General features: G+C 40.1%; 1 protein-coding gene across 3 annotated transcripts in view; it reads left to right on the forward strand.

The window, feature by feature from the left end:
- ARMC8 (armadillo repeat containing 8) overlaps positions 1–15,803 on the forward strand; it is a 103,535-nt gene that overhangs the window by 70,044 nt on the left and 17,688 nt on the right. For all 3 annotated transcript variants that reach the window (XM_068545975.1, XM_068545977.1, XM_068545976.1), the window contains 4 exons: positions 6,175–6,257; positions 6,569–6,650; positions 10,743–10,829; positions 14,062–14,154. In XM_068545975.1, coding sequence (XP_068402076.1) covers positions 6,175–6,257; positions 6,569–6,650; positions 10,743–10,829; positions 14,062–14,154 — 345 coding nt within the window. The remainder of the gene's footprint in view (positions 1–6,174; positions 6,258–6,568; positions 6,651–10,742; positions 10,830–14,061; positions 14,155–15,803) is intronic.

Here is a 15,803-nt window from a genome sequence, read left to right on the forward strand (position 1 = left end):
AATTATAAATATTAAGTGCTCAAGCATTTCCATGATATGCATGGCAGCATATCCTTAAGTATTCTGTGGCAAAATCAGAATGGTCACATCCTAAAACCTAGGAAAGTTGGTTTTCCATTTTTAGGAACAGATCCCTCCCCAGTACCTTACCAATGCTACTCAGTCAACCAGATCAGCTGGCTGTATGTGTTTATCTCACTCTAGTGTTTACTTTGTTATCTCTTAACCCTTCTCCTTCCTCCCAGCCTCTACCTCATTTCCAAAGCCAATCGACTGCACTGTCATCTGATCTTGTGTTCATAGGGCTCATCTTTAAAAAAGATAAGTTAGATGAGGGGCTGGACCTTAATTAAGTAAGTGGCCCCAAGTAGGAAAGACTCAAGTGTGTGCCCTGAGACCCATCGACATTGACACTTATGAAACTGAAGCATTGCCATCTACACCTAACAGGTTCAGGGCTCTTGTAGATCCTTTTTCCTTGCCACACCTACTCTTTCTTCCTGACCTCCTTGTGCTACACTCTGCTTGGCTGCTTAGTCCTTGCTGCTTTAACTAGACTTTCTGGATTTGGTACCTTATCATCTTAGATCTTAGATGGCTGCCTCTCCTGACTTACAAAGTTTGATTCCAAGTCTTCACTCTTTCTGGAGAGTTCTGTCGTGTTATCCTCTGTTGGAACTCTTTCTAGGAACCTTTCACAAAAGCCCCTTTGGAATTAAATTGTGTTTGCCTGGCCATTGTGCACATTAGCATAAGTAATTGACATTAAGAAAATCCAGCTGCCTTGACTCCGAGCCCACCTGCTTTGAGTTGTCTGAGAAGTTCGGTGACACCACTAAGAATCTGCCTGGTTTCACTTTCCACATCTTCTGCTTGATCTGGTTTCATCACAGTTCAGAGTCCACTCTGAAGTTTGTAGTACCTGGAAAATGCTTCATCCTGGGTCTTGCTGGAAGAATAGCCGTGTCTTGTCTTTCTGTTTGTTTGTTTGTTTGTTTTAACTCTGTAATCCTTCATTTCTTCAGTTTTCTGAGGAAGAGATGGTGTATGACTTGGCCACAACTTAATTATGGATCCACTGGTGCTCATGGAGGGCTAGGGAATTCCCTTTTAAGCGAAGGCCACCTTTATCTTGTTAACATTCCCATGTGTGCCATGAACCTCTGCCTTAGGATTATCTGGGTTCTGCATTTTCCCCATGACCCTCTAGGCTGACTACCCTTCTCTCCCCCAGGCTTTAGGGATCTCCTGTCCCAAGGCAGGGGCCTCAGATGCTGTTCCAGTAGATCTTCATCTACTCCTACAAGAGCTGCAATGTCAGAGACAGAAAGCTTAGCAAAAGCATGTAGTTATGAAGACACCAGCAGAGAGGTACACAGCACCTAGTCCATTGACCTAAAGTGTGGTCAGTTTAGGGTACAGCATATTTTATGTGATTTAATTCTATAGTTAAATGTACAAACCAGTCCTCTAAAAGAGCAGAGATAGAGAGATGGCTCCTCCACTCTGAGGATTCAGTCCACTACTGATATTCCTGCCGGCCAGGCACAGTGTCTGTGTATCTCTCTCTGTCTCTGTCTCTCTCTTTTAAAGCAGATTCAACAAGCTATGCCGCAGGGCATATTTGCTGAGCTATGGCTGAGGAATCTGCAGCAAGAATCATGAGGCACAACAACTTCAAGCCCCACTTGGCATTGCTCTTATATCCTGGAAAGACCTAAAGATCCTTTGCGGGGGCTAGGACTTGGCTGTCCATTATTATCAAGGCTTTACAGCACGGTACTGGGGTCATTGAAAATGTGTTTTATTGTACTTAGCTTTCCAACCCCAGATCTGAGAAGCTATCTAGTGCTCTGTTAGACCTTCATGTGGGTTAGAGGGCTATGGCAGCGTCCACTGCCAATTCCTTCCCAGCTGACCTGAAAATTTTTTCTGTGGATTTGATTCCAAACCTTTCCCTACCTCGTAATCACATTTTTATCCTCATTTTGGTTAGTGTACTCACTATAATTCTCCTTTTATCCCTGCATAGGCGCTCTCAGTAGCCTCAAGGGTACAGTTGCGGTTAGATCATGTTGCTCCTTCACATAGCCTCTTAGGATACTCTTCTGGATTAGAATCCTAGATTCATTTCACGTTCTGATTTTGCATCATTTTCACCCACTTGCTCCCTGACTGATATCTTGATGGAGAAAGTAGATCAGACACTCAATTAGTGTGCTTTCTGGAAACCTAGTAGCGTTACTGAAGTTCCTCCATGACGAATTTAGTTGCAAATCTGGGCCTCCTCCTGCAGATATTTTGATAGACTATGACCTGTAGTCTGAAGGGAATATACTTCCAGATAGCCCTACTGTTTTATATCCTAAATCAGGAGAAAAGTTCTCCAGCCACCTTATAGCCCTCCTCCAGCCCAAAGTGTCAGCCTCCACACCCCCAAGAAACTTGAGAGAAAGCTCAACGCTCCACTCTATGTTGCAGTGACTGGCCACTAACATAGTTCTCCAGTGTCCTCTGGCCTGAGCCAGAACATTCTCTGGTAAGGTCATTAATGGCCACTTGCCAGCCTATAGTAAAACTCCCATTCTTGAGAATGGATGTTTTTCCTACTTACCCTTTGTGCTTATTTCACTCTGTTTGCCTTAAGCCCCATGGCCTGTGTCAGCTCTTGCTGACATAGATTCAAGTGGCATAGCACTTGAACAGTTAATTGCACTTGCTTGTTCAACACTGTAAGTTTGGTGGGAACAAGGGCTCTGTCTCCCGCATTGTATCTTCCAGTTTTAAAACCATGCCTAGCACTCAGTGGACACTCAGATATTTGCTGAATAGGTAAATGCGGGTATGTAAATAGGAGCTGTGCCCTGTTTGCCCTTCCTTGCCTACTCCCTGATTTTGTCCCCCTGTCCTGCACTATCTCCAGTCTCTTCTAACCAACCTTGCTTCCCATGTCACTTCTGAACATGATAGTTTTGCCCAAACAGACTAACACAATGTTTATTTACCTGACTGCAAAGAATTGGAGGTAAAATAATCATTGCTCTATCCTCTCATTTTACTGAAGGCCCAGAGAGGTCAATTGAGTTGCTCAGAAGCATAGAGCGAATCTATATGCCTACATGATTGCTACACCTGTCCTGTGCCTTGTCAGATTTACATCTTTGGTTAGATGTGGCCGGTCAATAATATCCAGAAGTCTCTTTCAAGTCTTTCCCATGCCCAGGTTTCTTAAGCACCAGGAGCCAGTCTAATAGTATTTCTCAGTTCTTAGAGAGTAATCATGTGTCCCTGTCTCTGCCCCAGCCCCCATCCCTTTATTTTCTGATAATGTAATTACACTCAGTACAGGCAGCTGTTTCTCCCAAGTTATCCCTTCTTATTCTCAAGTAAAATTTATTTCCCAAGCCACTGGGAAGGAGCTTTCAGACTTCTGCATCTAGCTATCCAGTGCCTGAGACTTTTGCCCCAAGTTTTAATTTCCATCCCATGCTAAAGGTCCTGGTTTGGCCTTGTCTTTTTCAAGAACAGTGGCTAGTCCTTGATTGAAGTAACCTGTCAGTCAACCAGTCTTTGACAGTTGCTGTAGCACAAAAGATTAGATAACTTGGAAAACACTATAAGCCCAAACAAATAGTAATAAGGTCCTAACTAGTTTATTGGAGTGAGACTAGTAAGGAAATGAATATAAGGTGTACAGTGCAAAATCACTTGATTGGGTATTCAGGAAGAGATGGAGTCAAAATTGACACAAACGTAGTGCCTGGGTGACTGGGAGAATAATAACACTATTAGAGTGACAGACAGACAGATGTAGAGAAAGAGCAGGCTTAGGGAGGGAAGATAAACTCAGCGTGGGACATAAAGAGTTAGACGTTCCACCAAACATTGTGGAACTTATGTTTGTGTTTAGCAGGCACTTGGAAATATGAAGCTAGAGGTCAGGAAAGAGAATTACCCATATCAAGCTGATTTTGAAGTCACAGCAGTGTCATTTAAGTAGAGTAAGAATGAACAGAGCTTTGGGACACATGTCCATTTAAGGAAGGGAAGGGGTGAGAGGTCTGTAGCTTAAAGAGGTTAATGTTTGGGCACTTATGTCTTTTAAATAGGAGTGGGAAAGGGAAGAGGATCCAGTGGCATGGGGCAGAGTAAAGATGCAAGAAAGAGGGGTGGGGAAGGGGGCAGGGCTTTGAGCTGTAAGTACCCAGCTTCAGCAGTACAGGAGTGAAGAAGAGAAGTATGGAGACACGTTAATGAGAACGGGGAAGTTGAGGCAACTTGTGTCCCAGAAAGAAAGCAATGCCCCTGCAAAAATGAGGTGAGCGCAGAGGGACTGAGGGTGTGAGGGAGGTAGGAAGCGTTAGAGGTAGGAGGTAAACATCCTAAGGAGTGTGGGAGTCTCCAGCAGGGGAGTGCAAGGCTGGTGGGCCCTCAGTGAGGACCCCACTGAGGGAGGATGGTGTACCCTGAGAGACCAGGCAGCCGGGTTTGGTGGGTTTTCTACTGTAATACCAGCAGTTTGGGATCTGAAGCAGGAATGAGTTGTGGGAGGACAGTGGAAAGGAGTCTAATTATGTGGAGTATCTGAGCAGGGCATCCAGGTGAGAAAGGTACACGAGGGTCCGATAGATAGGCAGACGTTCCGGGGCTGGAAGTGACAATGAGGACAGAGGGTGGATGTGCATAAGGGTAACGGTGAGATTAGGTTTGGTCCGGAGTGAGAAATAGATCAATATGTAAGTTTTCTTCAGCCACCTCGGAACCTGCAAATCACGATGTTTTTAAAAAGTGACCATTCCTCCTACCCTACAACTGCAGTGTGGTTCCCTGTTCTTAATAGTTGGTAATCTTCTCCCAGGCACTGTTCATTTCAACTCTATTTTCTTCTCTTCCCATTCGGCTGGAACATCCTGAGATTTCCCACCCTCTCCTGTTCTGAGGTCAGCCTTTAACTCCTCTCATTTTAGTCTAGGTCAGTGACCCTCGACCTTGGCTGCACACTGGATTCTAACTGAGGAGCTTTTTAAAAAAATACAGGTGGCTAAGCCCTGCCACAGGGAGTCTGATTTAATTGGCCTGGGACTTTGTTAAACTCCACAGGCGATCTTCCTACATGTTCCCCCAACCAGGTGTTCTCCCAGGTGAAAGTAATGACTCCCGTTAATGTGTTGCCCACACTGGGAGCTACCTGAGGAGCACGGGACTACTCTAACCAGGGCGGTGTTTCAAGCATGGCTGAGCATAAGGACGCCAGAGTCAGATGCCTGGATTCCTGTCTCAGCTCCGTGATCCTAAGCAAACTCTGGATTATCTAGAATCTTCAATTTCCTAATGTGCTGATGGGGAATAATAATGCCTACAAAAGGCTTAAGTCACATAATGTAACATGCTTATTAGCACAATGCCTGGCACATCGAAGTACTCAACAAATAATAGTTGTTTTTGTTAATATTTGTGTTTTGATAGCATTAGCATTTTTTCTTAATATGCTGTTTTTCCATAGGACCACACAAATTAAACTTAATTTCTTCCGCACACTATTTTGTATCTATGCATTGTTTAATGAAGGAAAATCGTAGGCTATCTTGTTTTTAAATTGAAAAAAAATAAAGCTTCATGATTGTAATGATTACATGTAGCAGGACTTGGTGCTACAGTGAAATTTGGCAAGGATTACTTTTCTAAATATTTAGCTTAATTTCCATTTGCTTGGTAAGAAAGTAGCCACAGGGTGGCTGTGTCAGAAACCCACAGATTTCTTTTCATAAGGGCTGAATGTGGACCATGATTTTTCAAGAAACTCACTCTGGCAGGAGAAACTCTGGCAGGAACCTGCCCAATGGTAGTTCAGTAATATCTTGCTTTTTCTCAATACTCTTTATGCAACACCTCTGCAATATTTATCACATGTAATTATTGTTTTAAGTGTCTTTAAAAATAAATGAAGAAACATAATCTGCCCATAAGCCTGTCATTCAGTCTAGCAGGTCCTTGGTGGGGTAGCCCTACCTTTCTGATGAGCTGCCTGCCCCCACTGCAAAATGATTGTTCCTGAGGCAAAAACTCTTGCTGAAAACATTAACTTAAAATGGACATTAACATACTTGCATTTACAAGCAGTGAAGTTTGTTACCTTCGTGTTGTTATTTATGCAGCATTAACCTTTTTCTCCAGATCATTGAGACTGAAAATATGATGGACCGAATTGTGACTGGCTTGTCTGAGTCTAGTGTCAAGGTGCGGTTAGCTGCCGTCAGGTATGAGCTTTAAATGGCCTGAATAAAAATCCTTTGCCGTGTGTTTAACCTGTTTCCTTTCCGGACCTTCACCGAGTAAGCACAGAATCCAAATGTTACTTGAAAGTATTCTCAGGTGAATTCATACAGTACGTAACACTATTTAACAGAGAATCTAGCCTGAAAAGCCTGTGAAGTCCTGAAGTAGTTGAATTAATGATGTCTGTAGATAAACTTGAAGTGTATATTAGTAATTGTGCAATGCCAAGCGGTGTGTTTGAAAAGTAAAAGTTTCGGCTTCTTGTGAAGCTAATTTTGATTATTCTTTGTAGATGTTTGCACAGTTTATCTAGATCTGTGCAGCAGCTTCGAACCAGTTTCCAGGATCACGCCGTGTGGAAACCTTTAATGAAGGTAAGAAGAAAGCAGCAAGTCCACACCTGTTCCCACCGAGCCTTTAGTGAGCGAGGTAGCTGACTGCACTCTCTGGTCTAGGAGTGTATCTGATTTTTATGTTAAAGCGTTTTGAACATTTATCTCCTCAGAACCGATGTTCTAAGCCTCTTTAGAACGTGCAGAATGTGTTTCTGAGGTCAGCATCTCATGTGTGACAGGGGAAGTACATGCATGCCTGGCTTTCTTTCATTAAATGAAACTCTAGTTACTCATCTGATCTCCCTGTGTGTCTAGTATTACACTTTAGGCTTATATCCAGAGTCATCTTTGTAATTTTTAGTTATAAAAAAGAAAGGAATCAGCCATTTACAGATACAACCTGTTCTTAGTCTTTTGGCAATCCCTGGATATTTTTTAAAACAATTATTACTTCCTGTCTCTCTATTCCAGAATGACTTCTTTGTTAAGACCTAAAGGTCTTTCCTTGAGGGCCAAAAAAAAAAGAAAAAGGTGGTTTAGGTCAAACAGTTATCTGAATTGAGACTTAGAATATGCACAGGTTGCTACTAATAATGTTATCCCTGATACAGTACAGAACCACAGGTCAAGATGGTTAGTCTCACCATCTTTTTTTCTTTTTTTTAAGTAACTATACACCTTGCATTTAATCAACAGATTTATTTGTTTAAGCTTTTGGTTTTTTGTTCTGCTTTTTAGTATCTCCTGTGAAAGCCTCTGGGCACAGTAAGTCTACCAAAAATTTTTACTACAGAGCTCTTGCCCCCAGCTTAAAGCCTCAGGTTACAGTAGAGGCATAAGTATGGTAGAAATAGTTGGGGGAGGCTTCAGGCAAGAAGATTACAAAGTAGCTTTGATGCAAAAGGATGTCAGGAGGGTTTTCCAGAGAGGAATAGCATGAACAGAAACATTACGCTCTCCTTAGTAAAGGAATTTTACTGTTGCCACTCTTGCTTGTTCTTAGATTGCACCTTTTTCATAGCAGCTTAATCTTGATTTATTGATTCTGTCCATTCAAAAAAATTTTTTTAAACATATTTTAATTTTTTTTTTTTTTTTTTTGGCTGCTTTGGGTCTCCGTTGCTGTGCGTGGGCTTTCTCTAGTTGCAGCGAGCGGGGGCTACTCTTCGTTGCGGTGCACAGGCTTCTCACTGTGGTGGCTTCTCTTGTTGCGGAGCATGGGCTCTAGGCGCATGGGCTTCAGTACTTGTGGCACGTGGGCTCAGTAGTTGTGATTTGCGGGCTCTAGAGCACAGGCTAAGTAGTTGTGGCACGTGGGCTCAGTAGTTGTGGTTTGCGGGCTCTAGAGCACAGGCTAAGTAGTTGTGGCTCGCGGGCTTAGTTGCTCCGCGGCATGTGGGATCTTCCCGGACCAGGGATCGAACCCTGGTTCGACCAGGGATCGAACCTGCCAATGCAGGGGGATTCTTAACCACTGCACCACCAGGGAAGTCCCCATTCAAGATTTTTAAAAGTGCTCTCCTGTTTCCCAAAATAACTTCCAAATATTTTCTCTGGAGCCATTTTCTCTGATTGCTCGGCTTGGTACCCCTCTCTCATATGAATCAGAAAAGGAGCAACATGTGGTTTCTGGCTAGTTCTACCTGGGCAAAGGTCTGGTGAGCAGTCTAAAAGGATTTTGAGCACTTGGTTACATGTGGGTATAATTACTATCAAACTACTACTATGTTGCACATTTAAAGTATAGTATTAAAAGCCTGGAAGTAAATGAATGATTTATTTCAGATACTTCTGGGTTTCTCTTAGTTCAGAGGCTGTTTGCATGTCTATTGATTCTTTTTCCCCTTTTGCTTTTTCATGTTTTTAAATGTTGGTTAGCAAGCCACAAGAGAGTAGACATTTGATTTTAGCTAAAACTTCTATTTGTGATTATTTTTTGTTCTTATTTTGGTGAAATTCTGTTTGGTCAGTGTTAGATGTCAACTTCTGAGTTTCACATGTTCTGTCTTATACTGTAGTGAGTAAATGCTTTTAAGAATTTCATAGAATCTTTTCTGTTTTAATTTATTATTGTTATGTAATTTGAAAACGAAACTTATAAAAGCAGATTAATCTCTATAAAACAATAAATAATACTTTAAAAAGTGAATCATATCAAGCAAAGCAACCTTTTAAAACAAGTAATAGCCATTTATTAATGTTTCTTTTAAAAGTTACACATTTTTAAAGTCATTTTTTTCTTCTTGACAAAACACAGAATGCCCCTCCCCCAAAAATACCCTGCTGTGAATTCATATGATTGCAAATTCCCCAGCACATAGACCAGAAACAAAGCAACTTTTTAAAAGCCTTGATAGGCGCTCACTTATTTCAGTCAATGATTCTAAGTAGTATAATTTTGGAAAATGATTATTTCTCTTAAGTCAGAAGCATTCATTGAGCACCCACGTTGTGCAATGCCATTTAGTTGATACAGGCCAGGATAAATTAGACTATAGATATTATTATAGATTATTCCTTCAAGAAGCTTAAATTTGTTAGTAGGAAAAGAGATTGGCAGGGCTGCACAAAGAATTTGAAAGTGAACAGTAGTAAGGGCCCTAAGAGAGGTCACAGACAGTAGCAGTGGGCACTCAGGAGGATAGGATGACTTCTGATTGGAAGGGCTCCAAGGAGGCTTCTGGAATGGGACAGCCTTAAGGCATGGATAGAGTATATACCTGAGAGACATAGGAAGGGCATGGCAAAGGAAGGGAAGGGTGAAAAGGGTGTTAAAGTGGGTTGTGGCACACACAGAGATCAGCCTGCATAGCATATGAGATGTGATCTTTATCAGTTAGCTAATGATTCACAGAAGAGTTAAAACACAGTATCTTAGGAGAACTGGTTCCATTTTGTAATTCTTGCTTGTTCTTAACTTGGGAACCTCAGACTTGATTTAGCTGATAATATATTTAACTCTATGAATTTCTGTGGTGATCCATTTCCAATGTGTGTAACTAGAGCTCCTAGGGTTACTTTTGGGATCATAGGCCTCATCCTGATCTGATTCCAAATGCAAAGGATTTATTTGAAGTGGATATTGCATATACGTGGTAGTGTTTCTGAAGCCTTCTCAGAATCTAGAAAGAGGAGGTTCTGATCATAGCTAATGGCAACGAACCTTTGTCATCATGCTGTGTTGTTTTCTGAGTTCAGGAAGGGTCCATGGCAATTAGTTTGCTGTATAACTGCGATGTGCCTGATAACAACAATTATGGCAATAAGTTACCTGTTTTAAAACCTTATTTATATAACCGTTACTGTGTGACAATTACTGTTCTAAAATCTTTTCATATATTAATTTTCACATAAACTCTATGAAGCAGACACTATTATTATCCCCATTTCATAACAAAAGAATTCATACACCTAGTTAGTGGTTAAGCTGAGATTTGCACTCAAGCATTCTGTGTTCTTAACTCCCATGCTATGCCGCTTCCCTTATTATTCACCAAATCACATTTAATCTTAAGTAGTCCCATCAAGGAAGTGTTATTTTCCTCAATTTGAAGGCTCAGAGAGGTTAAGAAATGTGCTTAAGTTCACACATCTAGTAAGTGGAGGAGTGAGGGTTGGAACCAGGACTGTGTGATTCCAGTCCTGAGAACCAGATTCCCACCTTGCCCTGCCTGAGTAGTAGCTTGATCCATCCATGTTCCTAGTCAAACAAGTCTTTCCAGAGACATCAGAAAGTCTCAGGTCCTAGGGCAATTCTGTGGTTTCATAAGTGGCCTGAATATGGTGGAGTAAATTGGGTTAACTTGCCCCAAAGCAGTCCTGTGGTCTTCAAACTTTTTACATAGAGCACCCGCTCCCTGACTTGTGTCTATCTCCTTTTCCACGTAGCAGCCCCCATCCTGGCAGTGGGGCTGTAGCTTCTCCTCCAGCAAGATAGATGTGAGGGCCTTAGTCAGTCATAATGACAGCACTATGTAAAGTTTCACTCGATGTCAAGTGGATCTTTCCTAACTGTCTCTCCAATATGAGAAATCAGGTTGAGAGATACATTGTTTTTGTTCTCATTTATTCTTGTGATCTTACCCCCATGGTTGCAAACCATTAATAGTATCTTTTTTTTTAATTCCACAGGTTTTACAAAATGCACCAGATGAAATCCTAGTAGTAGCGTCTTCCATGTTATGTAACCTTCTTCTTGAATTTTCTCCAAGCAAAGAGGTTAGTGTTGATTTTCTCTTCCTAGATGACTTTTGCCCGGCCTACCTAGAGTTTAGTTAAATAGTTTTCACAGTAGTTGACATTGAAATTTGAGGATTGGTGCTTAAAAGCTATTTCTGAATTGTTTGGATTGGGGGGGCATATTAAATCATTTAAAAATATGATTATCATTTCCTGTTATCCCTTTTCTGCCTGGCATATGAAGTGTATTTAAAAGATATTACAGCTTACAGTCAATCTAAACTGCCTACAACTGCAAATGTAGGAAATAATTACACTATTAGACTATTTGCAAATTATATTTACTAATGAATACATTAAGACCCAATTTTTTAAACCAGGATTACAGGTCATTTCAGGAGATAACTGCTGGCATTGGAAAATAATCTTTTTAATGTTTAATGTTAATGGTAGTTGTTTAGGGAAGGATTGCATTTGGGGATTTTTTTTTTCCCCTTCTTTTATGCATTTTATAAATTGTTTGAGAATGCATTATTTTTATAATAGGGAAATGGAAATAAACTTTAATAAAGGAGGGGGGGAACCTTACTGATTTAGTTTTATCGTGTTAAAATATCCCTGGCCTGCCCAATCGTGAACTAGGTTTAGACACCATCCTTTATTAAGTACATTAGTCGTCCCATTAGTTTTATCATGTTAAAATATCCCTGGCCTGCTCAATTGTGAACTAGGTTTAGACACCATCCTTTATTAAGTACATTTAGTCGTCCCATTTTGATGAATGTCTTTCTACATTGTAACACCTTCAGGCTTTTGACTGATAGTTAGGAAGACATTACTAACAAGGTGGAGGTTCAGAGACAATTATTTAGCAAGCAGAAATCTTGGAACAAAAAGGGAGAAACAACTTCCTTCAGTTGTTCTGAAGGAAGGGGAAGGCGAGATAGGATACCAGAGCTTCTGTCTGTTCCTCTGCCCTGGTGGTGGGGGTCTCGGCTGAGGATGATCTGGTTGCAGTCAGTGCAACACTTTTAATCATCCTCAACAGCTCTTATGTTGCCTCAGATCCACCTTCAGAATATTTAGGGTCTAGTTAGAAAGTAAGTTAGATGAACTCAGGTATAGGATCATTAATATGATTGATTTTTTAATATTAAAAATAAACTGGACTCTTAACTGGAAGGGAAGGAAATGGTGTAAGAGCATTTATTGGGCCAGTTGACAGAATGGGAATATGGACTGTAGATTCAAAAAAAGTATTGTTGTAATGTCAGTTTCTCTGAATTTGGTAAGCGTTCTTTGGTTATCTAAGAGAATATTCCTTGTTCTTAGGAAATACTCATTGAAGTATTAAGGGTAAAGTGGCATGATGCCTGCATTCTGCTTTCAGAGGGTTCAGAAAAAGATAAATAATGTGGATATGGGTGTGTAGAATGAGAGACATAATGATAAAACAAATATGGCAACATGTTAAAAATTGGTGAATCTGGTATACAGATTGCCAACAAACACATGAAAGGATGCTCAACATCACTAATCACTAGAGAAATGCAAATCAAAACTACAATGAAGTATCACCTCACACCGGTCAGAATGGCCATCATCAAAAAATCTACAAAGAATAAATGCTGGAGAGGGTGTGGAGAAAAGGAAACCCTCTTGCACTGTTGGTGGGAATGTAAACTGATACAGCCACTATGGAGAGCAGTATGGAGGTTCCTTAAAAAACTAAAAATAGAACTACCATAAGACCCAGCAATCCCACTACTGGGCATATACCCTGAGAAAACCATAATTCAAAAACTGTCATGTACTACAATGTTCATTGCAGCTCTATTCACAATAGCCAGGACATGGAAGCAACCTAAGTGTCCAGCGACAGATGAATGGATAAAGAAGATGTGGCACGTATATACAATGGAATATTACTCAGCCATAAAAAGAAACGAAACTGAGTTATTTGTAGTGAGGTGGATGGACCTAGAGTCTATTATACAGAGTGAAGTAAGTCAGAAAGAGAAAAACAAATACCGTATGCTAACACATATATATGGAGTCTGGGGGGAAAAAAATAAAAGGTTCTCATGAACCTAGGGGCAGGACAGGAATAAAGACGCAGACTTAGAGAATGGACTTGCGGACACGGGGAGGGGGAAGGGTAAGCTGGGATGAAGTGAGAGAGTAACAGTGACATATGTACCCTACCAAATGTAAAATCGATAGCTAGTGGGAAGCAACTGCATAGCACAGGGAGATCAGCTCAGTGCTTTGTGACCACCTAGAGGGGTGGGATAGGGAGGGTGGGAGGGAGGCGCAAGAGGGAGGGGATATGGGGATGTATGTATACATATAACTGATACAGTTTGTCATACAGCAGAAACTAACACAACATTGTAAAGCAATTATACTCCAATAAAGATGTTTAAAAAAAATTGGTGAATCTGGGAGAAGAATATATGGAAGTTCCTTATATTAGTCTTGCTACTTTATAAGTTTGAACTTATTTCAAAATAAAAAGTTTTTTTAAAAACTGCACAATTTGTATATAAATCTGCATTGCTTAAGACATTTCTAGAATCCACTTGAAAGATGGCCTTCTAAGCATTTGTTAGTGATGATACATCAGTCCTCTAAGGTTTGAATTTTTTAGAAACTACAAAACCTATTTTCAGCCAAGTATCCTCAGTTAAATAGTCAGACTAACTCATGCTATTTTAGATATAAAATGTGATATGACCATAAAAGTACAAGACTGTTTTGCTTGTATGATTGATAAGTAGTCCTGAAAGTAGTTCTAAAAGATGAATTCTACAGCACGTTGATGAATAAGATTAACAATTTGTAAGGAAGATAGTTCCATTCTAAACCAGCCATATTGCTTCATAGTCACAACTTGTAAAGAACACCTGAGACACATGCTGCGTGAAGCGGGGGGTGGCCGTCTCAGAGGAGGGTGAGAAGAATATGGATAGGTAATGGGATCATAAGGGTGTGTGTGAAACGTACACAGAATTAGGCTATCTCCTGAGTCTTTCAGGACTACAGAGAAAAAGGAAACGACAGGGTTTATTTTGGTTTTTGGATTTGTGAGAGAATCATTGTTCTTGGCCTTCTCAAGGTGTTTTTTATGGCCGCCTCACTCCCTGCTTTGTGAAGGTTGCTTGGAATTGGGTAAGAGTAGGAAAGAAATAGGAGGCAGAGCACCAGGGTATATATACACTTAGTTAACAAACCTGACTTTAAAACTGTTTTTTCTCCTTTCTAATCACAGCCAATTTTAGAATCGGGAGCTGTAGAGCTACTTTGTGGATTAACCCAAAGTGAAAATCCTGCTTTACGAGTGAATGGAATTTGGGCTTTAATGGTATGTTTCACAAAGAGGAGGGAGCAGTTATCAAAGTTAAAACTAAAGAATGTGTTTTTGAAATGTCTGGAATTTTCTTTTTTAAAAATCTTGCTCTTTTGGCCCAGTTCTCTGAAGACTTAGGACCTAGAAGACTTCATTCACCTTTCAGATTCAAATATAAGCAAGTTGCTTGGCCACTGTGTTCCTCGGTTCTCCTGTTTATTAAGAAAGGTGGACAGGTGTTGAAACTTGACGTCTAATTTTGGGAACAAAAAGTTTTCCTCCTCGTGAACGTATTGATATCTGTATAGCGCTGCCTACTTTACAAAGTACTTTCGTGTCTCCTTTATAACGTCTTTGTGAAATAAGCTAGAGAGTGTACATATTTTACAGATGAGTAAGCTAAGCGCAGAGCGGTTAAATAACTTCCCCAAGGTAACAGAATTGGGGTATACATGCTCAGTGATTTCTTAACAGTTTCTAGTAAATAATTTATAATAATCTGAATTCTAAAACTATATAACTATGAAGTCAGAGAACCATTTTTCCTTAAAATTTTTTTACATAAAATTTATTGAAATTGAAAATAGAGTAATTCTCCATGAATTTTTAAAACATAATTATAGTAGTTATATTTCAATACTGTGTGCCAGACACTAAACTAGGTGTTTTATATTTGCTATCTCTAATTTTTATTTTACATTGTATTGGTATATATTCACCTTACAGTTGGGAAACTGGAACTTAGAAGGTAAATGAATCATCTAAGGCCTCACAGCTAATAAATGATGGAAATGGGTTCTGAACCTGTCCCAAGCCCATATTCATCTCCCTGTACTGTGCTATATTTGCTGTCTTTTCACACGAACTTTGGATGGAAATAATCATCTTCCAAGAAAGCACTGAGTGTAGTAGATTCACAGTTATTTTTCTCCTTAACTTACCAGCTTTTGGCACTTCTCTTTCTTGAAACTCTTTCCCAGGACTTAATTTTTTTTTTTTTTTTGCCCCCCTTTGTACTTAGCCTCCTTTTCAACCTCTTTCTCAGGGAACATTCCCCCGAGTTTCAGTTCCCAGTTTCTACTTCCCTTTACACTACAGTTTCAGGGACTTCATCTACTCTCATGGGTTCAACTCCCCCTAATAGAAGAGGTTGCTTTGGAATATACATATCCAGATGGAACTGTACCCTATTCGCCAGGTATATCACTTAAATGGTTAATGGGACTTCATTTGAGGGCTCCCTGACAAGCACAGTTTTAATGTTGAAAATTGAATTTATCCCACTCCTCAAATTCGTATTAACCATCTTATTCTCATCAGTTTCCATATTATCAGTTATTATGTTCTCTGTCCACAAAATATAAAACCTTGGAATTCTCTTTGACCTGGGTCTCTTGACACCCAACTCAGTACTCTTTTTGCTCTGCCATGTTGCCTTGTGTTATTAGGTAACTTGATCTTTCATATGTCTTAGATCCTTAATTTTAAAAAGTTCCTGGAGGGCAATAACCACATATTATAATAAGTTTCTAGTTTACAAGAGATTTTTTTTATACCAAAAGTTGATTTATGAATTATTTAGAATCAGCCATGTTTTTTTTTTTTCCTTCAGACCTATTATAGCTTTAGGTTAAGGTGGGGTAATCCATAATGTGTCCAGAAAG

Source organism: Eschrichtius robustus, chromosome 6 (genome assembly GCF_028021215.1).
Source record: "Eschrichtius robustus isolate mEscRob2 chromosome 6, mEscRob2.pri, whole genome shotgun sequence".
Lineage (NCBI taxonomy): Eukaryota > Metazoa > Chordata > Mammalia > Artiodactyla > Eschrichtiidae > Eschrichtius > Eschrichtius robustus.